Source organism: Sturnus vulgaris, chromosome 11 (assembly GCF_052056855.1).
Source record: "Sturnus vulgaris isolate bStuVul1 chromosome 11, bStuVul1.hap1, whole genome shotgun sequence".
NCBI classification, from domain to species: domain Eukaryota; kingdom Metazoa; phylum Chordata; class Aves; order Passeriformes; family Sturnidae; genus Sturnus; species Sturnus vulgaris.
The window spans coordinates 2,608,958-2,635,228 of record NC_142253.1 but is presented as its reverse complement, the minus strand read 5'-3'; the positions used below and the strand labels follow the sequence as shown (position 1 = coordinate 2,635,228).

Genomic DNA, 26,271 nt, shown 5'->3' with positions numbered 1-26,271 from the left:
GAGTCTCTAAGAATGAACTCCTAAAAAATGCAGGTGAAACAAGAGTGTCTCTCCTGGGAGGGCTGGGCTGCTGAATGTGTGTTTTTATTTAGGCTTACTGGGGGTTTTGTTGAGCTGTGAAGTTCTTAATGGAGAAAGGAAATTGTTGTAGATTCCAGGTGAAAACAGGGAAAGTCGGAAATGCAGAATCAGGATGAATTATCCACTCATCTCTAATACCATCCTCTTTGCTCAGGTCCTCAGATCCCTAATGCACAAACTGGACCAAATCCTACAATTATTGCCATAAACCAATTCCTGTGGTGGCACCGCCTTGACAGACTGCAAGTCCCACTGGATCCTCCTGTAGAATCAGACCAAGATTCCCAAACTGAGAGAGGCTGCTCCCTGTCCAGACAGGCACATCAGGATTTCAGAGTTCTGTGGGTGCTGTTTCACTTGGACCCTAAAACACTTCCATGCAGTGTCTGTGTGAAATCACTGCATTTCACTTGTTTTTCCTTTTTTCGTTATTTTTCCTCTAAGTAATCCCTTGTATCTCTGGCAAAATAGAAAATGTTGGAAGCTTAATGGCCCTGACTTATTGGGAAAAGGAACCGTGGGGAGATTGTCCAGGAAGCTGGAAGAGCTGATCTCAGTTTTACACAGGAGGAGGAGAATCAGAGGCAGGCAGAGTACAGAGCCTGCTTGCTGTGAACTCCCCGTGGTCACGAGTCACTGGCTGCAATTTAAATTAGGAACACGCAGTGTCCCAGTGACTTTCACTGCTGTGGTGCTGAGATGCAGGGTAAAACTGAGAGAGGAGATTTGCTGCAGTTTTGGGGTCAGTTTTTCTTGGGGTTTAAGATTTTGTGTGTGAAGCCTGCCTGGATATTTTTGTCTCGAGGTCTTGGGAATACACTGAGCATCTCCTGAGTCCTTGAGGCAGACAAGCTCTGTGAGTGTGCATTTTTCCTGGCCCAGATGAAGCAGGGAGCTCAGATTTAGGGGTTTGGATATCTGACAGTATTGCCAGTGTTGTACATCGTGACTGAGCTCACCTGCCCGGGATGCAGCAGGAAAAGTTGCTCCTCAGTGGATGGAGTGGGAATAATAGCTGTTTTCTGCTGTTTATAGAGGTGATTCATCTGCAGTTAAATCCCCTTTTCCACCTGTTCCTGTTGTCATCTCTTTACCAGCACATGGAGCTCTCAGCAAACACAAACCCACACTGTGATTCCACCAACCCCCAGTGGAGCCCTCAGTGCCCTGCCGTGGTTTCTGCCACTGCCAGGTGATTTACCTGGCACTGGGATGGTTCCTGTGCCTGGCATGGAGCCCATCAGGGGCTGGGTGTGTAAATTCTCCCCCTCCTTCAGTGCCTGAGAGAGTGCAGGGTTCCTCCCGTGGCAGGATCCCCTTTGGGGTGCCTTTGGGGTGTTCTGTGCTGCTCTCCCCGAGCTTTCTGCTGACTGAGCAATCCCATTAGCCCCGAGCTGTGCCTGGCACATCCCAGTCTGCAGAGCTCTCCTGGCTTTGTGTGTGCCGAGGATGTGCTCCAAGCAGGAGCTGGGATGGCTCAGAATGGCTGTGCCGTGTTCCAGGAGAGCCTTTCAAGGTGAGGCAGGGCTGCTTTACTGTAACTCATGTTTGTTTGTGTTAACAGGAGAAAGCTCGTGATTTTCCCCATTATTATGTGTTTGGAAAGAGGCAGGGTGAGTGTACAAGAGCAGCAGGCACCTTTGCAAATTCGTGTTGAAATTTTGGAGAATTTGCATCACCTCTGTTGGCAGAGGCTGTCATTGGCAGTGTCATCTGAGCACAAAGTGCAGCCTGCTTTCCTTTCTTTCCCTTCCCTTCCCTTTGTGCCTGGCTGCCACAGCCTCATCCCCATCACCCACCCCACCTGCTGCTGTCCTTTGCTTTCTGCTTCATGCTTGACCTATGAGCTGAAATGCTAATGGCTGTTGAAAATTTCAATTAATATAAAACTAGTTTCGGCCAGAAATGTGCTCAACTCGTTTAGGAGATGTAGCATCTCAAGGAAACACAGGATGGCAAAAGCCTCAGACAACAGTTGAATTTTTAGCAGGCTGTGCTTTCAAGTGTGTCTGCAAAGCTCAGATCTGGGTTGGATCAGCAAGGAGGACAATGGTCACTGTGTGTTTTTAGAGCATGACATTCATCTACTGCAGCGTTGTCTCCTCATGCTGGAATAATTTCTGTGTTTTCATTGGTTAAAAAAGGAATTATGTGTGGCCAAAGCTTCAGGTGAAGGGGATAAACCAGACACACGTGGGGGGATTAGGCTGCTCTTACATCTGTAAATGTGCATTAGTAAAGCCAGACCCTTATTTTATGGTGACTTGTACAGGAATTATGCAAAGTACACTTTATAGTGCAGTGAAGAAATACAGTCTAAAATTTCCATATGGTATTTTTAATTCCACTCTAAATACCTTAGAAACTTGCTAATTAAATACTTGTGGGTTTCTCAGAAGTCTGCACTACATCTCTGCAAGCAATTTGTGCTGCAGGATGTGGTACATACACCTCAAGTACACTACATTAAATCCAGATTTTCCCCTGAAAGAGAGGTTGGTGCCACAGTAGAACTGGAAGAAGGCTTAAAGGAAATTAATGTAAAAATATGGATTAATTTTCACTCAAGATTGTGTCTAGAGACCTAAACTTGTCTGTCACAGGAGCTGCTGTAGTGGCCCAGTGCTCAGCAGAGCTGCTGCCCAGTTAACCCAGTCCAAAAATGAACTGGAGAAGAAGTTTTGTGTGCAGTGAGGATGGGCAGGGAAGCAATTAATTAAGATAAAAAGATCTTTAAATTTCTGGAGGAGAAGCTGTTGCTGTTAAGGAGCAGATCTGGCCCAGAAACTCCCCAGGCAGCTGCAGGAGAACAGAGGATTTTTGTTCTCCCTCGGAGCCAGAGCCACTGTGGGGTCACCTGGTGTCCCATTTCCCTGCTGTTCTCTTCAGATCAATGCAGATGTTGGAGTTTTCTCCCAGATTTCAGAACTTCCATAAGGGTGGAGGTTGGCTGCAGGTTTGTGTGCTCCTGCTGGAAGGAGTGAGCACGTGGTTATCTCAATTTACTGGGAAGTGCCATGTCAGTAATGCCATCAGTAAAGTTTCATGAGGTATCCATCATCAGCAATGCCCCAGCCACACTTCAGTTTATTCCTTTGGCCACAAAGATGCTAAAGCAGGTATTGATTTCCACGCTGAATTTCCTTGGGAGTTTTTATTGCAAGTGCTGCATTTTGAGGTTCCAGCAGAGCAGGTCTGGTGGGGCTGGCAAACCTGGGCTCCTGAGCATCTTTGCAGGTTACAAATCACATTTCTTCAGCTTTCCATCCCTGTGTGTGTGTGCAAAAGCCACGCAAAGCTTTGAGAAATGTGGTCCTTGTAGTCAGTGCTTCAGCTGCCAGATGGACAAAACCAATTAAATCAGCTCTCCCAGGTGCTGGGCCATTATGTGGGCAGAGGGATGACCAGGAGAAATCATTTATTGCTGGCTTTTAAACCATTTCAGAGCACAGGGTGTGATCTGATGAGACTTGAGGGGGTTGCACTCCAGGATTTTGTTGGGAGCAGCTGGGAGCAGATAAGGGAGTATTTGATATATATTTGATATATCTATTTGATAAGGGAGTATTTGTGAGAACAGAGAGCTGGTGCTGGCTGCCTTTTCCTGGGCTCGCACCCTTGGGTTCCAAGGTGCTCGTGCATCTCTTGGTTCCCCTCAGCTCAGGGTAAATCTCCAACAGAAACACCAAAAGCTGAGTTTCCACAGGCATCAAACTGAGCCATTGGTCACAGCCAGGGGACAGGGGACAGCTCCATCTGTCACCTGCCCAGCCCATGGTGACCTGCTCCCCCAGACAGCCAGGACATGGCAAGCTGATCTCCCAAATCCCTTCTTTATTCCTTACAACTTTGGCCCAGGGAAATGAATTCTATTGCACTCTTTATTTAATTGAATGTTTTACTGCTACACTGAGCTACAGCCTTGTGTATACATTTCTTTTTTAATTATATTCATTCCATTTTTGGAGTGGTTTTTCGGTTTGGGAACTGAAAGACTGATGGATTACAAGATTGGGAAGGCACAGTAGTTGCAATCATAGTTGAAACACATAAATTTTGTGAAATAAGGCTGAAGTTGTGTAACTACTCTGAAAACTTTTCCTTTAGATGTGCTGTCCGATAATGTTTATGAAGTCTTTGGCAAGATAAATAATGCATGGACTTTTCTCACTAAACCTCCTGAGAGTGGAATTACATCTAAAATAGAAATATCTCTGTGCTTGTGTGTGCTGCAGTGTGTTCCATTTGCCACGGAAGGAAGAGCAGCTTTCTGATTTGGGTGATTATTTTAATCACCTCCAGCATATGCATCATGGGCTGCTTTTTTAAGATCTGACAACATCCCAAAATAGGTGACTGGAGAAGAGTCAAGTGAAGGTTATCCTCTCCCTGGTACTGACACTAGATGTCAAAAAGCTTTTAGGGGAAAGCAGTGGGTAACATTGATACCTGAACTAAAATGGGGTCTTTATGAACATTTCCTCTCTTTTCCAAACTCTTGAGTGACTCTGCACATTGGGGGGTTTTCAGGGGAAAAAATGATCCATAGCTGCATAAAAACTGCTGCTGGAGCAGTTCATTTATAGCAGAAATCTCCACCTTCCCCAGCTAATGGGTGAGGTAGGGAGCTCCTTGAGGTGTGTTGAAGCTCAGAGGTGATGGATTCATTCTGGGAGCTCCTGGATCCCAGGGCTGCCATCCCTCTTCTGGGAGCACTTTGGAGCACATTTCCTCACCTGCTGAATTTTCCACACCCCACTTGCTGGAAGGCTTTGCAGTGGAGCCCCTGTGCTCTGTAGCACTGAACTCATCTCTTCCTTCCATGTGAAATCATTAAACAACCAAACTTTTTACTACCAGAAAACAATTTTTTTTCCCCCCCAGAGTTTTTTTTTTTTTTTTTCCCTGTTGTTCCATAACTGGGGCCACACAGGAGGCTGTAATTTCTAATTACAAATATTTACCAGTCGTGTAACATCCATGTCACTGAGAAATTAAACCTGGTTCTAGCTAATGAAAAGCTTAGCCAAGGGATGCACCAGTGTTAAGCTGTGGGGATCTGTTACTTTCCTCAAGATTTGTGCTGTACAGGACTTAAACAAGGAATATTTGAAGAGGGAACCAAAGAGCTGAGGTTGATGCCATATTTAGTGGTGCATTATAATTTCTCTTGGAAGTGGTAGACCAGTAATCTGGGAATTTTGGCTGTCATCCTGCTACTATTTGTGAGCAATTTTAATGCAGTAATTACATGTAGGGAAAATTGTTCACTAGGTTGATGAGATAAATGGAAATTTAATCTTTTTTTCTTGTTTGGTTGTCCAGTATTTTTATGACATCCTTCTGGAAGCAAGGGGATATAATAAAAGAATCTGGAACTCCATTGCTCCTTGGAAATACTGATAGTTTGAAAGATTTGCTCAGTGTAAGTTAAAGGCAGCTCATTAAACAAACAAATGAGCTGTCCTTAGAGCAATCAGTATTTACTATTAACTGAACAGCACAGTAAATAATGAATTGCAGGTAAGGAACTACAGATAAGTATTTGCAGTGAATTCAAATTACTTGACTTAAGCCTGAGGCAGAGAAAAGCAAATAGAAAGAGAGGAAGAGAAGGAGGAGGGAGAAAGAAGGAGGGAGAGGATGGGTTGCAAATTTAACATTTGTTATGGCAATCCGTGTTCATTTGCTGTGCAGAAAAAAGGTTTTCTTGGGTGCCCCCATCCCTGCTGCAAGTGCTGATGCAGTGAGAACAAAGGAGGATGTGGAGTTCCTGGGAAAAAAAGAGAAGAGAAGGCTTTGGGAGACCTTATAATTTTTTTCCAATACCTGAAGGGGAGTTGCAAGAAGGCTGGAGAGGGATTTTGGGCAGGGGATGGAGGGACAGGACACAGGGGATGGCTTCCCACTGCCAGAGGTCAGGGATGGATGGGATATTGGGAAGGAATTTTGTTCCCTGGGAGGGTGGGCAGGGCTGGCACAGGGTGCCCAGAGCAGCTGTGGCTGCCCCTGGATCCCTGGCAGTGCCCAAGGCCAGGCTGGACATTGGGATTTGGGACAGTGGGAGATGTCCCTGCCATGGCAGGGGTGGCAGAAGATGATTTTTAAGGCTCCTCCCAACTCAACCCATCCTGTAATTCTGTGGGAAGCAGGACTCAGGGCCTGACCCAGCTCAGAGAGCAGGGCTGATGTTTTTCCCAATATCAGGATTTTGCCAGTGGTCCCTGGCATTTTCCTACCTCGAGGACAGAGCTGTGCTTTGGCACCAGCGAGACCCAAACCTGCCCAGGGCTGCCAAGAGCCTGCACAGCTCCCTCAGTCATCTCTCCAAATCACTTAGGCAGAGAAATTGTTCATTTGCTAGGAGCTGGAACACGCTGGGAAGTTTGGGTTTGGAGTTTAATCATCACTGGAGTGAGGGATTGTGCTGCCTAAAGTTTGGGTGCGTGGCTGAGTGTGAAGCCAGGATGGATGGGCTGCTGGAGGATATTGCTCATTAAGGAAGGGGCTGGGGGTGCTTTGGGGGATATAATCAGGATCTCTGCAGTTTCACCTCGGCCTGATGGGACAGCCAAAGGCACGACAGGCATCCTAAACACCTAAAGCTTGGCAGTCCTGCCTAAAAGTCACCTTAAAAAGTGAAGAGCTTGGCTCAGGTCCGTGCAGGAGGATGTGCCTCACCTGGCTGCCAGCTGAGCACCAGCACTGCCCAGAGCAGGGCACAGGAGGGACAGTGAGTGGGACACATCAGGGGAGAGGGGTATGAGGTGTTGGCATTCCCTAGCCACTGTCACAGCCAGGAAATTGCCTCTGTTACTCCAGCAGGGATAGCTGACATAGGAGCAGGAGGCTTCTCTTGCTGGGAGGGTGTCACAAGGTAAATATCTCTGCAAAGAGCCTCTTGCTTGTTTCACATCACCCCAGGACTGCACCTCGTGGAAACCCCTCGGGATAAACCAGCTGAGGTCCCAGGCAGCTGCAGGGAGATTTCCAGGTGGAATTATCTGCTGGATGTGCACAAGTCCAGCACTGCTGGTCCCCTGTGCTGGCTGCTTCCAAATGCTGGTGCTGTCAGCCCCCAGCATTAGTATTCAAGCCAGGGAACAGGAGTGAGGTGCTAGACAGGCCAGCTAATTACAGCAGCCTGCAGAGGCAAGTCAGGCTGTACCACATGATGAAGGATACTCTGCTTACTTGGAATGTTGCTGCTTTGCTCTGGCACTTCATTAAAAAAAATAAGGTGTGAGCTAATTGGTTTGGTTAAGGAATCAAGCTCTTGTTTTTTTCTTGGATTTAATCTGAATTTATACAATGCTTTGTGACACTCATCTAAGACAAAACTTGCTGTGACCTTAGCAGGCTGCAGAGCTGCTGTAATCCCAGCTCCCCTGCCTCTGGCTGCCATCCTGACCTGCCTGCTCCTGTCCCCAGAGCTGTCAGCAGATGGGGGAGAGGATGCTCTCGCTGCCACCAGCACACCATCTGCAGGCAGGTTTTTATGAGCCTAAATTGTAATTCTGCATCCAGGGGGTTTTCTGTCAGAGCATCTGTTTTACTGCCAGAGACACAGATCTGGGCTGAGCGTGTGCCAGGAGCAGGTGAGCAGGGGGACAGCCCCATCCTGCAGTGACAGCAGCCATCAGGTGGCTGCTGGCTGGGGCTGCTGCGTGTCCTGTGTGTCCCCTGTGCTGTCACACAGCCCGGGTTTGGGCAGGCTGAGCTTTGGAAAGCTCCACTGCTCACGAGTCAGAGCCAGGAGAACTCAGACTGAGGGAATATCGACTGCCACTAACAGAACTGCTGGTGTTGTCTGATTCTGGCTGATTTATACCCAGCATAGCTGAGTTTGTCCCTGTCCCCTCCAGTGCCCTTCTGCAGAGTGGGGCACTAAGCAGATTAGTCATCTTCTTCCATCAGCAAATACTCCAGGCCTAAGATACTTAAAAGACATCTGGTTTTTAGCCTCATTTCTAAACAAACGAGGCTTATGTGATTATGGTGTCTGTCGCTTGCCCCTCGTTGGCCAATTTCAATCCTCAGCTGGGGATTTTGGTCTCCCAGATGTGAACTTGCAGGAAGTTTCTGTGGGCTGGTGGCTGTGTGAGCAGAACTCATCCTGGAGGGAGGGTGAGCAGCACAGGCTGTGCTCATCTTGGAGTGGATGTGAGAGGGAATGTGCTGGGGGGAAAGGGAGATGTCAGTTTGTAAGGAAAAGCAGCCCTGAGGAGAAAAGCCCCATGGGCTGGAGGGTGTGGGCTGTGTGGCTGAGCCCTGCCTCTGCTCCAGCTGTGCTGGCAAGCAGGACCATCCCCAGTGCCACCTCCTGCTGTCCCCACATCCAACTGCTCCTGTGATCCCAGGATTGCTTTTCTGATCCCTGGATTAACGGGGTGGGATGTGCAAAGATACAAGAGCTGTGTGAGAGGCAGGCTCAGCATGGAGGGGATTGCCCTGGAGCAGCTCTGCCTGTGGGCTCGCTGCAGGGGAGCACAGCTGGCCAGGCCATGCCAGGCAGCCCAGCCCTTGGCTACTGCACAGTGGACTTGTGTTCAAAAGTGTTATTTCAAGGTTATCCTGACAACTGAGGGCTGAATTGTCCTGAGACTCGTGTCCCTTAGCAGTGCTGGAGGGTGCCCAGGTAAGCACAGCTTGTTGATAATTCGCTCAGGTACCGTGGATGAAGTTGGCAGCTGGAATCCTCTGTGCACCCACTTTTGCAGAATCACAGAACCCAGAGTGCTTTGGGCTGGAAGGAGCCTTAAAAATCATCTTCTACCACCCCTCCCATGGCAGGGACACCTCCCACTGTCCTAGGCTGCTCCAGCCCCAATGTCCAACCCTGCCAGGGATCCAGGGGCAGCCACAGCTGCTCTGGGCACCCTGTGCCAGCCCTGCCCACCCTCACAGGGAGGAATTTCTTCCTGATTTTTGATCTAAATCGGAATTATCTTCTTTATTTCCCTCTGAATTTCACTTAAACGCTCATTAGAGCTGTATCTGTCTCCTTTCTGCAGCTGCACAACATTTTTGCCTTGTAATTCAGAAGCTAAGGATGTCTAATGGAATGTGTAAAACTCACGTAGAGTAGTTCTGGAACTGTGGGGGAAAAGCAAAGGTTTCATGTTCTGGTTCCTAATAATGAACTAAATGAGATTGTGGTGTCCTTCTTTGAGCATAAATGAAAGATAAAAGACAGATGAGATTTATGAACAAGGTCATTAGTGTACCAAATTTCTCTCATTAGATCTGTTACATTACTTTCCAACTTACACAAGTCTCATTAGAAAAATTTATGAACTGGAATGATTACAAATACACCATATTCTAAACCATCCCTACTTTTAATTGCCAAACAGCAAAAAAAAAAATAATTATACTTCTGTGCTGCAATAGAGCTGTACTTTTTTGCGTGTGTTTTTTTGTTAGGATTTAAATAGAGGTTCTTCTTGAAGCCAGGGGACGGGGTGAGAGGAAAATGGACCATTTAGTGCAATTTAGCAGCAAATCTGAAATATTGCTATAATTTAATAACCTTGTCAGACCCGGGTTGATATTCAGGCTAATATTGCTGTTTGTTCTCCTCACCAGACTCCCACTTTCACATCCCTGTGCCTGATTTGAAGTGGCAGTGAGCAGAAGCATAAGGTGTCTCTCATTCTGTTTGGACTCCTTGTTTACAGAAGAGTGATGGAGATGCTATTAAGCACAAAAGGCATCACCATATGCCTGTTTTTCTTTGTATTGAGTTTGGCAGCAGCTATTGAAATACCATTATCAGGTGAGTTGTAGCTATTTGCTGTGCACTTTGCTGTTTTGTTTGGTATTCCTTTGCAGCTACCCCCGAAGGAAAAATATTAAATCCTCCTTTCCAGTTGTGTTCCATTTGGAGTTTAATCTCGCCACAATGTGGCCTTTGGGAAATTCAGCTCTGATCAAAAACTAAGCTGTCCTGTTTGGGCCTGCTTAAATAGAGCAGTAAAGTTGTCTAACAACATCTCTCTGTGTTTGCCATCCAGCACAAGGCTTAGCTCGCAGGGTTTGGGTTTGTCCTTCACTTCAATTCCTCATTTTCGGCTCTGAATCCCCCTGAAGCCTGTTTGATGTGCATATATCCCTCCTTCCTTATGGTGCAAGCTGCCATTGCAGCCTGGGAAAGGAGCAGGTGGATGTCTCAGGGCAAATGTTGGTCCCCAGAGAAGGATTTCACACTCTGTGTCCTGCCCTGGGGAGCAGCTCCTGCATCCCTCGCCGGCTGGGATGAATTCAAACTGCTTGTTTTACACGGATCATGAGCTTCCAGGACATGTGTAAAATATGGGATGAGGCTCACAGGGAACAATCCAAGGGAAGCCAGAGGACCCCTCTGCCTGGAGTACAGCCCAGACCTCCTGAGCTTTGCATTTTTCAGACATAAATGGGCCAGGAGGGTTGAAAACTGCATTTTGTGTTGTGGTTTCGGTTGCAAAAAGGAAAAAAAAAAAGGAAAACTCAACGATATTGCTTTATGAATTATGGTGGGGGAAAATAAAAGAAGTAAACCTAAGGAATAATAAATGTAGGCTCTTTTCAGGGTCCCAGAGTAGGACATGGGCCAGTTTCAGGGCATCCTGTGGATCTGCCATGAGCTCTTAGCACTCTGGAGCCTGCCAATAGCCCTGGCTGCAAAGAGGAAGCCTACCAAGCAGCTTTATAGGATATTTTTGTAAAACTATCCAAATTTGCATTGGGAAGTAGAGGTTTTTGGGTTTTTTTTTCAGGGAGGAACTGCAGTGGCTCCTTGTGTTTCAATAAAGCCAAAGTGGAGCTGTGACTGTAAAGCACAGGGCAAACTCTCTGGGCATCCACTGCTTTTATGAACCTACCCCAGGGAACCACCTAACCCTTAATTAGCTGTAATGAAGCATTTTATATCATAATAAAAAGTTATTTCTGATCGGTGGAGCTGGTGGGCTTGGAAGTGTTCAGCTTTGAGGCCATGTGATATGACAAGACACTGCATTTCACTCCAGCTTTGAGCTCCCTGGACTTAAAGCAACACCCAAAGATCATTTTAATTCTCTTCCTGGCTGTTTATAACAATGGGGTGATCCTATTATCCCGGCTCCACTGCAGGGAACATTCTCCTTCCTCTGTTACACAGGCTTTTGTAACGTTTAATTCCCTCAGAAAAAAGGAGAAGTTAGTGCAGCCTCTGTGTGTGACCACGCAGCTGCACCCTGGGGCAGGCATTAAACCAGCCTTGCAGTCCATGGATTTTCCTGGCAGTTTTATCCAGGATGGAGGCAGCAGTTTGCTACTTCATGTGTGTGCATCTGTGTCTGGGTTAAATCCAGTTACTGACCTCACCTAGCAATAAATTTGCCAGGGCACAGCCCCGTGCTTTGGCTTTGGCTCTGGCGTGGTCCCAGCTCTGCCCTGGCTGGGTTTGGAGGGGGGTGAGGGTGGGCACTGTCCCTCTGCCAGCCTTTCTTTGGTCCCCGAGGCAGTGACAGGGATCAGAGGGTATTGTCCCTGCCAGGGAGGTGATGATCCTCTTCTTCCCAAGCCTCACTTTCTGCAGGAATAACGCAATCCTGCCGTTGTCCCTCTCCACTCAAGGGGAGCCCAGTTTGGCTGGAACGGAGTTTTAACCCAATTCCTCTTCGTGTTCAGTTTCCCAGCTTCCAACAATCACAGAGCAGTCCCACACCCAGGTTGCCTACCCCTTTGATGAGGACTTCACCATTAAATGTGAGGCCACAGGAAACCCCCAGCCCACGTGAGTACTGCTTGGAGAAGCAAACAGAAGCTGAGTCTGCTTTTAACCTTTGCCAAACATTGTTGTGTCTGTCAGGAGCTGCTGCACAAAAACCTGCTCATCATCCTCAGTGGGGTTAAGGTTTGGTTTTCCATTCAGGCCATTCAGCTTTTGTTGCTCCATCACTTCCCCTCACCCTGTGAATAGGTACCAACGTGGTTTTCCTTGCTGGGGGATGTTTCATTTCTCTGGCACGTGCCAAATTCACCCCGTGGTTTAAAAAAAAAAAATAAAAATTCTTGTGTGGGTTGTGCTGCAAAAGATGGGCTGTGTCATGGTAATCAAAGGGGTCCAGCTGTTCCTCTGCCTCTTCCACAGCAACCCTAAAAATCCCCAACACATCAAACTGTGTGTTCAAACATCACATGTGAATTTTATCAGATACCTTGTCTGCATCCAGCATCAGCAGGGCTGTGGTGATGGTACAGATAGACACAAAGGGAGTTATTCAGGTAAATATCCAAAGATAAGCTCAGTGCATTTAACACCAGTGTGAAGGAGAGAATGGTTTTGAATGAAAATATGATTAACAAGAGTGCAATAATAACCCAGTAAAAACTCCTCCTGAGGCTTTCACCACTGAATGGTGTTAGGGCCCAATTAATAGCTGACTTGAATGCCATTTTTTTCTCTTTAATCCTTCCCTTCTCCTTTCTTTGCAATACAATTTAAACTTTAAAAGGCATTCTTTTATTTATATCAGTACAATTTGGTATTTTTTAATTGAGCTCTGAATGGGGATTTGTAGCATGATAACAAATTCCCTTTGTTCCACTGTTTGTCAGTGCATCAATGAAAAGTTTTCTGGTGTATTTAAATGATGTGGTAGTGCCTGTTTGGTGGGGGGATCCCATAGTCCTTCCATTCTGGAGCAAGAATTCCATATTCCCTCCATCCTGGAGCAAGGCAGTTTTGCCAAGAGCAGTGACATGCCCAAACAACAGTTTTGTTGACATTTTTTATTCTCTTGAAACAAAAAAAGAACGGTACATCTGCTACTAAATTGATGTTACACTTTAATTTCCAGCTGTGTGGAAAATCAGTTTAGGCAAATTTCAATCCATCTGAGAATTGCAGGTACAGGAACTGTGACAATTCCTTTAGCATTCATCAAAATCACCCCCCAGCAGCACCAAACTACAAATGGTTCTATGGCAAGGAGAACCTCAGTGAAATAATCTCAATTTCTTCTGGTTCAGCCATGGCAGAGGGTGGGAAAAGCTCTTGTGGATCTTTGCCATTCCCAAGCAGCAATTCCAGGACTCCAGGTCCTGTCAGGGGTGCCTTTCTCAGGTGCTCTGTCTGTCACTGTCCTTGCTCCAAGCCCTGTGCTCTTGTGTCGTGTCACAGCCAGTCCAAAAGCAGAGTGTGTGGAAGGAGGGATGTGCCCAAGAGGCAGGGGAGCACAGTGGGCATTCCATTCAGATCTCTCCTCTCCTTATCTGTTTGATAAAACACTCTTGATTTTCCCCACATTTACCCCTGATTTATACCAAAATGCTCTCCTGGTACTTGTCAACTCTAACATTTCTTTTATTTTTCAGCTTTAACTGGACTAAGGATGGGAAACCATTTGATTTATCATCTGACCCGAGGATAGTTACATCTAACAACTCTGGAACTTTTGTGATCCAAAACCGGGGAATCATCAACAATTTCCAAGGGAAATATCGCTGCTTTGCATCCAACCTGCTGGGAACTGCCATGTCAGAGGAAATCGAGCTGATTGTTCCAAGTAAGGGCTTCACTTTCAGTTTGAACTTATAATTAATTTTATTACTAAGATGAGAACTGTCTTGCCCCAAAATAAATGGGAAAGAACCACTCATTAAGGTGGTGCATGGCAAAACATGAGTTGTTTGTTGTTCAGTGAACATTGGAAGAAAAAAGTCATATTTTCTCCTTGGAATGATTTAATTTAATTCTTGGTTTTGAGGACAGAAACCAAATCTGGATGCAGGATTTCAGACCACTGAACTATCAACTCCCACAGGTTATTACTGCAAAATAGCAATGGATGCAAATGTTTGAAAGCTCCAGGGGAAGTGATTTGATCAGCTATGAGTTCATTAATCTGATGTCAGCAGCATTCAGAGTTTGGGATAAATACTGATGGGGAGAAGAATAAAGCCCTGGAAATGAATGGAAAACAAGCTTGAAAACAAAGCAGGGAAAATTACTGATCCTAGAAATTTGTGCTTCCACTATTAGCACAGAGGAAGGGGCAGAGGGGGAAATGAGGAATTAAGGACCAGGTTTGTAGAAGTGGGATGAAATTTATGGATATAATCAAAGAATCATCAAGGTTGGCAAAGAGCTCTTAAAATCCTGGAATCCAACCCTTAACCCAGCCCAGCCAGGTTCAACATTCAACCATGGCCCAAAGCTCAATCAACTGGTTTGTACCAATCCATTGAATCACCTGTAGTTTGGAATATGAGCACACATTTTGGTTCTAAATTCAGGATTGAAACATACGAAATAAAAAGAAGAAAATCAGAAGCAGAACCTTTCCTGGGGGAGTAGAAAGGACAAGAAACTTCTCGAGCTCCATGGTGGAGCAGGGTGAGAACCTGAAGCAGGTTTTGTGATGCAGTTCAGTGGCAGAGATGGAGAAAAGCAGCAGTGCAGTGGATTTTTCCAGATTAGATCCTGCATTTCCAAGCTCCTACAGTTTTTTGTTATCAGATATCTGACAGCTCCATGCTCAGGTGGAATCCATGTGGCAGGAGATACATCCACAGCCTTCCCAGCCCCACAGTGACAGGAGGTGGCTGCTTTTGTACAAAGAACACTTCAGGGCAGATGAAATGGGCTATGAGAAACGTGAATAAACATTTTTGTCCTGTCTTCAGCACAGGAAAAGATCCTGAGAAGCATCCAAGGCATAGCCAGGGCTGGGAGAGTCGTGGTGCTGTGGGCACATTGAAAACAAGACATTAAAAGGGCTGGGAGGGTTCCTGGCAGGGACCTGCTGAGGATGCCATTTAAATTTATTTTATGAGTGCTCCTCATGACAGACATGCTTTATTTTCCTTTTGTCCAGATTTATGGATTTCTTTTTCCCTTGGGAAATCTGTTTCATGTTGCAATGTGCTGCACAGTAATCCCTGATGCCAGAGCTTGGTGTTTGAGGAGGAATTAACAGGATTCCAGGTGTTGCTCTGTGGTTTTAGTCTCCAGCAGCTTGCAGCTGTTTTAAGGGAAGAGCTTTCCAGAGCAGAGGAGAATTGCAGAAAGCTTTAGGACAGTGAGCTGAGGGTTATTGAACTGTTGGCTCCACAGGTAGGACAGGGCAGCTGATGGCAGCTGGACTTTCAGGCAGGAACAGGACAGTGATGCAGTTACACTTCAAACAGCACATCGTTTTTCACTTTGGAGTCTGGCCAGGGCAGTGGGGTTAATACAACTTCTCTTTCAATATCTCAGACTCATTACATTTGAGAGGAGTTAAAGTGCTCAGTGTCATGTTTGCACCTCCAGCTGCAGAATATTCTGATACTCCATTGCTAGTGAACTAAAAAAGATGCTTAAGATGAAAAACAAGGAGTTGATGTCTGTATTTGGGATTATTGAATCTATATTCAGAGAAGAGATTTTTTGCTTTTAATGAAAAACAGTCTAGAGTAGCTTAAGTAGATATTAAATATATTGGGACTGGATGGCAATAAATTTGTGGAGAGGTTACAAACATGGTTGCTATCAAAATCAAGAGGAATTTAGTGCTAATATATGCAAAGTCCTAAACCCAGCAAAAAAAAAAAACAAAAAAACAACATGGTACAGATAAGTATTAGAGGGATTTATCCAACTCACACATCTTTTAAAGCACATCTGCTGTTATTAGACCTCTTCTGCCATCAGTTCTTTCATTTACGGGTGCAGTGTAGAAGCTGCAAATGAAATCAGGATTCAGAGAGGAGTAGAAGGCACCTTTGATTTTCTAAAGTGCTGGATGCTCTACAACTGTGCTCCAGTGAAAGAGCTGCTGGTGCACAGACCTGCTGTAAATCAGAGCCTGCCACAGAGGGGCTGGGGATAAATTCCCTCCATTCAGCCCCAGGTTTTGAAGCAGGGACTGGTACATGTGAGATCACCCTGTGCCTTGATGATCGTGGTGCAGAGGTGGCAGAGCTGTGCCAGCTGCATTCAAGTCAGATGTAAAGCTCCTTGGCAAAGTCACCGTGCCAGGGAAGGGAAAAAAACCCCAGCGAGGCAGAGCAGGGCAGCTTCTTTCATAAATTACATTTCCACTGCAGAAGCAGAATACTGGTCTGTAAGGCTGCTGCTGAAAAGGAGAACAAAAGACTGTTTACTCACAGTAGTCATTCCAGGGAAGCAATAGAAATGTCAGCAGAAATGATCATTAAATCTCACCTACATAATGAAAATACCCCACCTCCCCTATGTAGGATGACATTAAGGAGAGGGGGAAGAATGGGCTCTGAGGATCTCGATGTGTTTGCAGCACTAACAAAGGCCAGATTGTTACAAGATACACTCAGCATGAAAATGAATTTAAATGGTGAGAACACAGACTTCAGCTCCCCTCCTCCAGCATTTCGGGAATCTGCTGCTTGAATTAGTGAGCAGGCCCAATGCCAGAGGAAGGAGAAGAAGTACAGTTTAAACTTCTTTAATTAACTGTGCTGTAAAAGACTCTTCATGGCAGACTGAGTTAAGATTTATGCTTGGTATTTCTAAAGCTGCTGCTCCAAAAGATCAGAGACCTGAGGATGGAAATATTGGCTGAATGTAAAATCTTCCCGTGGCAGGCTGTGCTCTGCCAGTGATGTTAATGCAAGAATTCCCAAAGAAAGCCAGGCCTGAGTTAATATTAAACACTCAGGTGTGAATATCCTGAAATCAGTAAAAATACTGAGCTGATAGTGAACTAGGAGGTCTCAGTTTTGTCAAGGCTTTGGTGTAGCCTTTATGGAAGAGAAAACAGAAGAGAACAATTCACTGAGACTTTGCAGGTGATGGGAATGAAATTTAACCCTCTTACCTCCTGAGCCAGGGACCTGCATCTGTGGCAGCTTTTCTGGCCACCTGAATTATTGAGCTCACTCTGATTCTTGCCTGTGGCCATCACTTTGAAAATGATAACAGAGATTTAAAAATCTTTGAGAGAAAAAGCTGTCACTGATTCCATTCCACATCCTCGGGAGAGATTGGAGTCCCAGCCACTCTCTTCTGACAGCCAGGCTTTGCTAACTTTTTCAATTTAAGGCAGCAATTAAAAAATCCATAAACAAGCAGGGTCATATCTCATAAACAGTTCAAAGGCTGCAATGGAAATTACAGATTTAACTACTGTTGCTGCTCTATGGATTGGAATATCAATTGAGGCATGGAGATGAGCCCTGGAAACTTCCCAAGCTTCACTCAGTGCAGCTCAACATCAGGGACTGCAAGTTATGGTTGAGATTCCTTAAAATGTTGGGCTGTTTGCTGTACAAGATACAGATCTGCATGAAAACACATAATTACAAACTAATTTAAGTGTCTAAGGAGCTGGAAATTTCGAGGTTATAGAAATTTCTTGACTATTTTTGCTTTGCCTCACTTTTACACTCTTTAAGGGTTTATTTGAAAGGAAAAATATGAGAATGTCCAGGATGGATCAGGCTAAGCTCTCCTTTATCCCAGGATATCTTCAGTAGAATCCACAGGGAAGGTTATAAAACCAGATCTGGGTTGCAGTGATGCTTTTCTACAATAATTTCCCAATGTATTTGCTTATTGCTGATTTACCATCCTGAATTCACTCCCATTTTACACCTGATATTGGTAGAAACAAGACACTGGGATCTCAAGGACAAGTTACTTGGAGAAATGCTTTTCCTTTGTTCCATTTTCTCAACATTTGACCCCAAGACGTGTAAAATATGTGATGGAATGGGCTCCATTCTCACATAAACTTGAATTAATTGCCATAATTGATACAGTCTTGGTGTGAAGTCACTGTAATAAGCAGTAGGACAAAAACTGAGCTGTAGGACAAGGTGTCCTAAATGGATTTCTGAGTAAATCTGGAGCAATGCTGGGGACTGGAGTTCCCAGCTCTGCTTGCTGCATTTCTGAATCTCTATTTCTGCTAAACTCATATTAAGCCTTTCTATTGCACTCTATTGGTCTCCCTCCTGTTTGCTTAAGTTGAGAAATTGCATTTTCTGAAGGGATAAGGAGGAGAGACTCAGGTTCCTTTCTGGATTTTCTCCCAGCCCCCTAAATTTACCAGGGTGCTTCAGCCTGGTCTCAAGCACAGCTCAGTCATTAAACTTTGAGTCACCCCAGGGATTAAGCAGATCCTGGCTCCTTGCACAGATGACCCTGGCCACTGATAATCTTCCATTTCCATGGTTCACAGACTGTCAGAGCAATTCAATTCTGGTTTTTGAGTGCAGCCTTGTCAGGAAAAAAACCCCTTGGTCAGCGAAGCCTTTCCCAGGAGTATTTGAAGAGGTGTCACAGTGGGATTTTTAGGGGATTCTCCATAGCTGGAGTTGGGAATTGTTGGGAATTGGTTTCCACCTTCCCCAGGGCTGTTCCACTCTCGCCCCATGATCTGAGTGTGCTGAAAGCCCTCCTGGCCTTTCTCAGAGCCACCAAATCCCTCTGCTGTCCCCTGTGCTGTGGGTGTGTGGGGAGCAGCACCCAGAGCTGAGCTGGGTCCTCTGTGCCCTCTCATCCCATCCCTGGCTGAGGAATTCCATGGAATATTGACCTCACAGTTCAGGGCTGTCACTGCAGAGACATCAGCTGGATTTTTCAGGGCTGTGTGCTGCACTGAGACCTCTGTACAACAGGAAACACTTCCATGGCACAATTTATTTTGTGTGATGCTGTGGAATTTAGCTCAGATGGTTTCTGTGATCGGCCACAAATCAGTGGTGATTGATTCTGCAATATCCTCTAATTTTTGCAGAAGCCCTGCAAAAAGATTCAAAATGTTGCCTGCATAGACATCCTGAAGATTGATGTGCAAAAGGCAAAGTCTAATGTGAAAGAAGCTTTTTATTTTTAATAAATCTGAATTCAGAAGCAGGTATTTTTCTAGTCTTTGAAACCAGTGGGACCTAAGTAAAAAAATTGTGCTTGTCAGAAGGTTTGGCTCAGGAATTTATCATGAGTTTCCATCTCTTGTAAAGCTTCAAGGATTAAACCATTCAAATTTATCCTTTATGAGGATGAAAATCAAAGTTTTTCAATGCCTTTCATGGTGAACTAAGCAAAAAAAAAAAAAAAAAGAAAACAAACCAGCATGGAAAGACCCAAATGCCCTGATCACCTGTGGTGCAAGTACTTGTTGGAGGTGGAGGACATTTGGGGTCAAATTGCTGCTTCCCCCAGTGAAGTCCAGCTGCCAACATCTGGGCCCCATGTTGGAGATGAATGTCTGTGCTGCCAGCTAATGACACCAGGACTGTGACTTGTCACTGCCTCCTGGTGGGACTCAGTAAATTTCTGTATAATTCTGTAATTACTGGCCACTGAAATTCACTGAGAAGCCCAGTGGTTATGGCACCCAGCTGGGATATCAGAAACCCAGATTTAGTTCTGCTAAATGAGGCAAAAATGGGTTTGAACAAGGGGTTCCAATGTCCTACATAAGTGATCCCATATTAGTCCATTTGCTGATCTCATTGGTTTGCTCAGAAATCCCTTATCCTTCACCTGATCCAGCTAATTTAAAGTTTTGTTCTGAGTGATGTGCTTTGGGGAATAAATAAGCTTTAGATCAAGAAATTGGCTTTTTCTTGCTGGAAAATATTCCAGCTCTGCAGTCAGCAGATGTATTTCCCAGGGCTGGAAGAGTGCAGGTTACTGAAGGTGCTGGATATGAATATGCAGCTCTTTTTTTCACCTGAAATTTCACCTACAGGGTGGGTGATGCTCATTAGCTACATTTTGCCTCTCCTAAGAATTCCTAACCTATTAATAACCCTCCTGGAGATAAAATCACTGCAGAGTCTGCATTCAGGCAATCAGCACTGGAGTGATTGCTTCTTTTCATGTTTATTAATCCTGAGATGTGTGAGGTGTCCTCAGAGTCCTGTCCCCGCATTTCTGCCCCTCTCCTTTCCTTTGCATCCTGTGATGTTGCAGGTTCCCTGCTGGACCACTGATGTCTCAAGGTGTGGAGCTGCTCTCAGAGCTGTCCTGGGCACCAGGGAGGTGATGTTTGCTGTGCCACTTTGACTCTGCACAGCCAGGACCTTCTCCATCCTCTGCTGTTTAATTGCTGCTCATTTTGCTGCTGGATGCTGGTCTGAAGTGAAACTTTGGCCAGTTTGGGCTTGCCTGAAATGAAAGCAGGAGGCGACGTCAGCCCTGAAACTGCCTGAGCTCAGTTCCTGCAAGGAGTGGTTCCATTTTTCTCTGTGATCATCTCCCAGCTGAGCCTCCCTTGGTCTGGGGTGGGCTCCAGCCCAGCTCTGCTCCCCATTTTCCCACATGAGCTCCAGTGGCACTTTGGGCATCCAAATTTGCCCAGGTGTGCCAAGCACGGATCAGGCTTTGAACAAAATGCTGGCATCACGTGCTGTGGGTGATGAAACATTGATCCATTCACAATTTAACTTGTGTTTAATCCCAGCTAGAGCAGCCCTGGAGCTTTGTGCCAAACCTGTCCCTGCACCCTGAGCCTGCAGGGATCCACAGCTGGGCTTCCCTGCCTGAGGAGGCAACAGAGGCTTCACATCATCCTCGCCCTGCTCCTGGAGATGGAGAAGAGCTGGGACAGCTCCAGACACGAGCCTGGTGTCTGTCCTCACCTGCAGAACCTTGAGAACCGTGTTTTATTAAGGATTCCCAGAATATTCCACACTCCCAGGCTGGTTTCTGATCTCCTGGGAGCAGCTGGAGCTCTGTCAGTGCTCAGTCCTCTGTGCCAGGCTTGTCCTTGGGGACCCTGTGGCCTTGAGTGGTTCCAGACAGCACAAAGGAGCTAAAGAAAGTGTTTGAAAAGAGCTGTGTTAAAATAAAGCCAAAGCAAGGCACAGGACATCACAAACAAGTGTTAAACATCCCCATTCAGGGCCTGGATTTGGATAGGATGCTCCAAGAACTTTGTGAATGAAGGGATTCCTGTTCTGAGTGTCCCAGAATGCAGGAGTTTCCTACTCTGAATAAAACTCATCATTACTCTGTGCCTCTGTGTAAATTAAAATCGGTATTAAAGGCAGAGAATGCAAAGGATGATGTAAAATTAAATATTTGATTAAAACTGTATCCAGGGGAAAGCAAAAGGCAAAATTTCAAAAGGTACCAATAAATTCTTTGCTTTCTTTGTGCAGGTGTACCAAAATTTCCCAAAGAGAAAATCGAGCCCCTGGATGTGGAGCATGGAGATTCTGTGATCCTGCACTGCAACCCCCCAAAAGGCATTCCCCCTTTGCACATCTACTGGATGAATATTGGTGAGTAAATGGTTTTTGCACCGTTTATACAAGGGGGGCTCAAAGTATTTGTCTTTCAGAGCAGTTTCATTGCAGTCATCATGGATAAAAATTGTAATTGTGCCCAGGAGAAATATCTGGATATTGAAGAACGACATTTGAAAATGGAGGATGGAGATCTGGTTTTACATGACCCAAAGTTGAATTGTTGAGTGCATTGACACAGCATTCTCATTAAATATGAGATATCAAATAATTTATATATTGGTGAGTCTGCCGGTGATGAGGAGTCCTGCATTTAGAGGAGAGAGGATATCACGTGTCAATATTATTTCTATCACGTGTCAATGTTATTTCTATCATCACTGTTTCCTCTTTCCATAAATTGATAATTGATTTATCATACTAAGGGAAAAATAATCCAGCAGGTTTATATAATTTACCTGTATTATATATATATAAATTATATATAATTTAATTAAATTGTGGGTTTCTGTCCCATTATTCTGCAGCATTTCTGTTCTGCAGGAATTTTTGGCTTTTGGGAAGCAAAATAACTCTGTTTCTTAATTATCGATTTTTCCTTATCAGTAACATAGGTACATATTATTATATTAAAAATATTTTTTTACCACTTGCATACTGAATATTAGTAAATAACCCATTGGTTCTGCTGGATTTTCCACCTCTCTCACTTCAGAGTTTCATTCTGTGTATCTGGAAGCAAGCACAGGCGGGGAGCCTCCCACCTCACAATTCCTTTCCTTTGCCAGATTTGCAGCACATCCCGCAGGACGAGAGGGTGTCCATGAGCCTGAAGGGGGATCTCTACTTTGCCAACGTGGAGGAGAGTGACAGCAGGAGTGACTATTGCTGCTTTGCAGCCTTCCCCAGGCTCAGGACCATCGTGCAGAAAATGCCCATGACGCTGAAGGTTTCGCGCTGTGAGTGCGGGGCTGAGCTCTGAGCTCTGAGCTCTGCTTTTGCTCTTGGCTTCTGAGCTCCCCAGGCAGCAGGGCACGCACATGTGTGCCCTGGCTCTCTCTGAAGTCTTGCTGAGTTTATTCCCTGAGTTATTTACCTCGTTCTTGGTGCTGGATTTCAAGGAGAAAAGCTAGAGAAAAGCTCTAGCCTCTGCTCTAGGTGGCCGTGCCAAGGTATCAGTGTGTCCTGTCCCATCTTGGGGCAAAATCAGCCAGAAACTGATGCCTTGGAGTGGCTGCCTGGGTCAGAGGATAGACAAGATTAAGAGAATAAAATGGATATTTATTAAAGGCCTTCAATAGATACACCTTGGGTAGTCAGAAGCCTCCAAGGATGGACACCCAGGATGGACAATGGTCACGAGTTTTCAGACAATTATAAGTTTAATCCACTTACATATCAGGGGTTAATCCTCCAATTACAGCTTCAGGTAATTGAGTAATTTATCCCAGGTTTGTTCCCCCAATTCACTTTTGTTTCCATCTCTCAGGATGAGGCAGTGAGGTGTCCTGGATTCCCAGGCCCAGAGAAGAATTGTTGTGTCACACCGAAATGAGATACAGTAGAACTGTGTATGGAGTTTAGAATTATACACTAAAGTAATACAGAATCTAAAAAATATAAAAGCTAAAATCCTAAGGCATCACAATCAGACCCCAAAAGTCCCCTGTCCCTCCTCCTGCTGTCCCCACAGTGAAAGCCAAGGATGTTTCAGGGAAATCTGCTCTTGGGTCCAGCAGGTCCCCAAGGATGGGACTTCACCGGGTTTTGGGGATTTTTTGGCCACCTCCCTGCTGGGCAAGGCCTGGTTTGGTCCAGCTGCAGCAGTGGGGTTGGAAGGATGATGTTTTCCAGGTTTTTCCAGGCAGCCTGGAGCATCAGAAACACAAGAGGTGTTTCCAGTTCCGTGATGAAATGATGTGCAGGGAATGTAAGATTTCAGTTTTTCATTAAAACTTCAGATCTTCCAGGCCTACACAGCCCAGAAAGCCAAGGAGAATTTTGTCTTCATGAATGAAATCCTCATGTTTAATATGTGATTTTTGAGAGTTTTCTTGTTGGGAGAAAAAGATAAAGGATTAATAGTGGCTGTGTGTGTTTAATGCTTGCTTAGACCATATCTCGGGATAATAATTGTGAGAAAAACATCCAAATTAAATATTGCTCTCCGTGGCTATTCAAATAGGTTCAGTCCCCCACACATGCACAGAGAGATTAGAGAAAAACAAGATGGGTTTTGGCTGCTGGTAGCCCTGGAAGTGGCCCAAAAACCCACTTCAGTGTGTCCACCTTCTCATCAAAGCCACAGGACTTGGGCCAGGCAAAGATGAGAGGCATGAACTGAAAGGGTTCTGTAAACTCAGCTTGACATTGCCCACACCACTGTGTGCCCAGGGCCTGGGGAGGGACTGCATCAAAAACAAACAGAACAAAAATAAGCAATAGGAAACAAGAGAATTTTATACATTTTTACATTTTATAGCATTTGTCTTTGTGGATGCTTAGTGATGTTTATTACTGTAGATAGCAAGGATGAAATGCTGATTATATCACCCTTTATTTCTCAGAATAACACAAATCTTTAAAGCATTTCCATTGTATTTTCAAGACTCTGTTTCTCATCTGTTGCTTTCCTTTATATTTTTCATCCTTTCTTTCTTTTGGGGCAGAAACTGGGGGGGTGGGGAGGAGCATGGTTTTGTTTTGGTTGAATTTATGGTTTCTTTTGATTCTGTCTCAACCCTGCATGTTTGTTTGGTTGTCATTTTTATTTATTTCAGTAAAGCATGCTAATGACTCAGGCTCACCTAACGCTGCTGTTACTAAGGGTGAGTTGAATGCATCTGTTTTTAGCCTTTGAACTGAGACTCCACCAGCTGAGGTGAAATGGGAGCTGCTCAAAAACACATCACAAAAGCCTCTTGATTGTGATGGGATGGATTTAAGCGGTCCAGGGAGCACAATCAGCTCATCTTGTGGTTTCTGAGAGCAATCTGCAGGGTTTTTAATAAAAAAAGGCTTTTTTTTTTTTTAACTTGAGAAAGGGTCATTCATGCTTTGTAAGGAGGTGGAAGTGATGACATTGATGTCCTGGGTTTCTCATGTTATCAGTTCAGAGCTGGATGCTCCAGATCTTTTCCTGGCAGTTAAGAGGACTCTGGGATAAGACAGCCAAGGTTTGTCACCACGAATTCGTGTCCCAGGGGTCACCCTGGGGCTGCATTGCTCCAGGATGAGCTCAGGGTGTGGATTTAGGGAGTTTGGGTGCCCTGTGTGGGCTGTGCCCATCACCTCGGTGCTGATGGAGGTGCCCTGTGTGTCACTGCAGCAAAGCATTTCTCATCCTGAGGATTCCCATCTCCCTCTGCTCTGCCTGCCCCTCTGTGTGGAGCAGATCCTGGAAATATCCTGCTCTCCATGCAGGCAGCACGGTGGCTGCAATTCTCCACCTGCTTCCTTTTGTTTCATATGTATGAAATTTAGAGTCTGTAGCTCTTGGCTCATCATTTCTTTGGTTAAATGGCTTTTAAGAGTTCTTTTTTTACTTTTTTCTTTTTTTTTTTTTTTACCTCCTCTAGGGGGTTTTGGGTTTTTTTGCCAGCCAAGCACTGAGGTTTTTGAACAGGGGGTTATCCTGGAGTGTTTTGGGATGGATAACTCAGAGCACTCATCACTGCTCTGACTTTGCCCGTGGAGCTGAGCCCTGGGAGCAGGACAGGCAGGGCTTGTGCTCCGTGCCTGCCCCTCCAGGAGCAGTTTTTCCCTGGAAGGGATGTCTGAACTCGTGCTGGGAAGGGGGCCTGGCTGCCTTTGGCAGCAGGAGGTGGAGGGCAGATGGGAAATGTGTGAGTGTGACCAGAGGCACCAACGTGTTCAGCTCAGAGCACTTGTGACACAGATCTGTGCAGATACAAAGCAAGGGGAAATTAAAATTAAAAATGAGAAAATGGTTCAGGGAGATCTATGTGGTCTTTTACCAAATCATCCATAACTGGCTATTTTTTAAGAACTAGCTCCATTTGGGGACTGATTCATTAGTGTGCTAATTGTTATGATAGTGACTGGGCAGCCACTGAACCCTGCATTTTTCATCCTAAAATCCTTGTTTGGCAAGCTGGAACAAATGGGCTGCTGGAATCAAATTCAAGTCAATCTTGTTTTATTATTTTTACAGTCTTCCTTACAAATTGTATCTCCATTACTGTAGATTTAATAATTGGAAGCAGGTGGGACAATTCTGTGGGATGCTCAGGTCAGGAAAGGTGGGTTTTCACCTGAGGTTTAAAAGATGATGGAGCCAGTGCAGAGAAAGGTGCTGTGGACCTAAAGATCAGGAATTGAGAGGATCAGACTGCCTGAGGGGTGATAGGAAGGGCCACTGCTTGGAAAACTGGATATAAAACTGTAGGAAAAGGAGTTTCCCAGCACTGCTGCCTGTTGATATCACTGTAGCTCCCTTCTGACTGTTACCAGGGGAAATAAAGGTTCCTGCATTAGCCTCAGAGTGGATAAATAAAAAAAAAAAAACCCCACAAATCAATGTCAGAAACCTGACATCAGTGATATTTGTGACATTATTGAAGCATATCCAAGATTTCCCACCTAACTTCTGTTTTACTTTATCTTTCAGCAAATTTTATCAAGGAAAGGAAACCCAAACTGCTGATCCCTCCTGAATCTGCTGGCAGTAGCTCATCAGTCACTGTCATCAAGGGAGGTGTCCTGCTCCTCGAGTGTATTGCTGAAGGGCTGTGAGTAATGAAAATGCTGAGCAAACTTAATCACCTTTGGAGGTAGAAATGAGCAAAGGAAAAGGGATATTACAAATGATGCAAGTTTTAAATGGAACTCCTGTGCAGAGCTTTTTGTAGCTGTAAAGCAGCACAGAGTGCATACAACAGTGGTTTATTGGTTATTGCTGTAGCTCGTAAACAAGTCATTAAAACCATAGTGTGGTGAGTATGGCATATTTTTTATTGTTCTATTAAAAAAATTGAATTTTTT

General features: G+C 45.1%; 1 protein-coding gene across 4 annotated transcripts in view; it reads left to right on the top strand.

The window, feature by feature from the left end:
• The window catches only part of CHL1 (cell adhesion molecule L1 like), a 127,824-nt gene that overhangs the window by 63,045 nt on the left and 38,508 nt on the right, over positions 1-26,271 (top strand). For 3 of the 4 annotated variants that reach the window (XM_014873744.2, XM_088171245.1, XM_088171246.1), the window contains 7 exons: positions 9,670-9,859; positions 11,734-11,839; positions 13,423-13,613; positions 21,181-21,303; positions 22,056-22,226; positions 24,048-24,095; positions 25,898-26,018. In XM_014873744.2, coding sequence (XP_014729230.2) covers positions 9,769-9,859; positions 11,734-11,839; positions 13,423-13,613; positions 21,181-21,303; positions 22,056-22,226; positions 24,048-24,095; positions 25,898-26,018 — 851 coding nt within the window. In that variant the 5' untranslated portion in view covers positions 9,670-9,768. The remainder of the gene's footprint in view (positions 1-9,669; positions 9,860-11,733; positions 11,840-13,422; positions 13,614-21,180; positions 21,304-22,055; positions 22,227-24,047; positions 24,096-25,897; positions 26,019-26,271) is intronic. The other variant, XM_088171247.1, reaches the window with a different exon arrangement.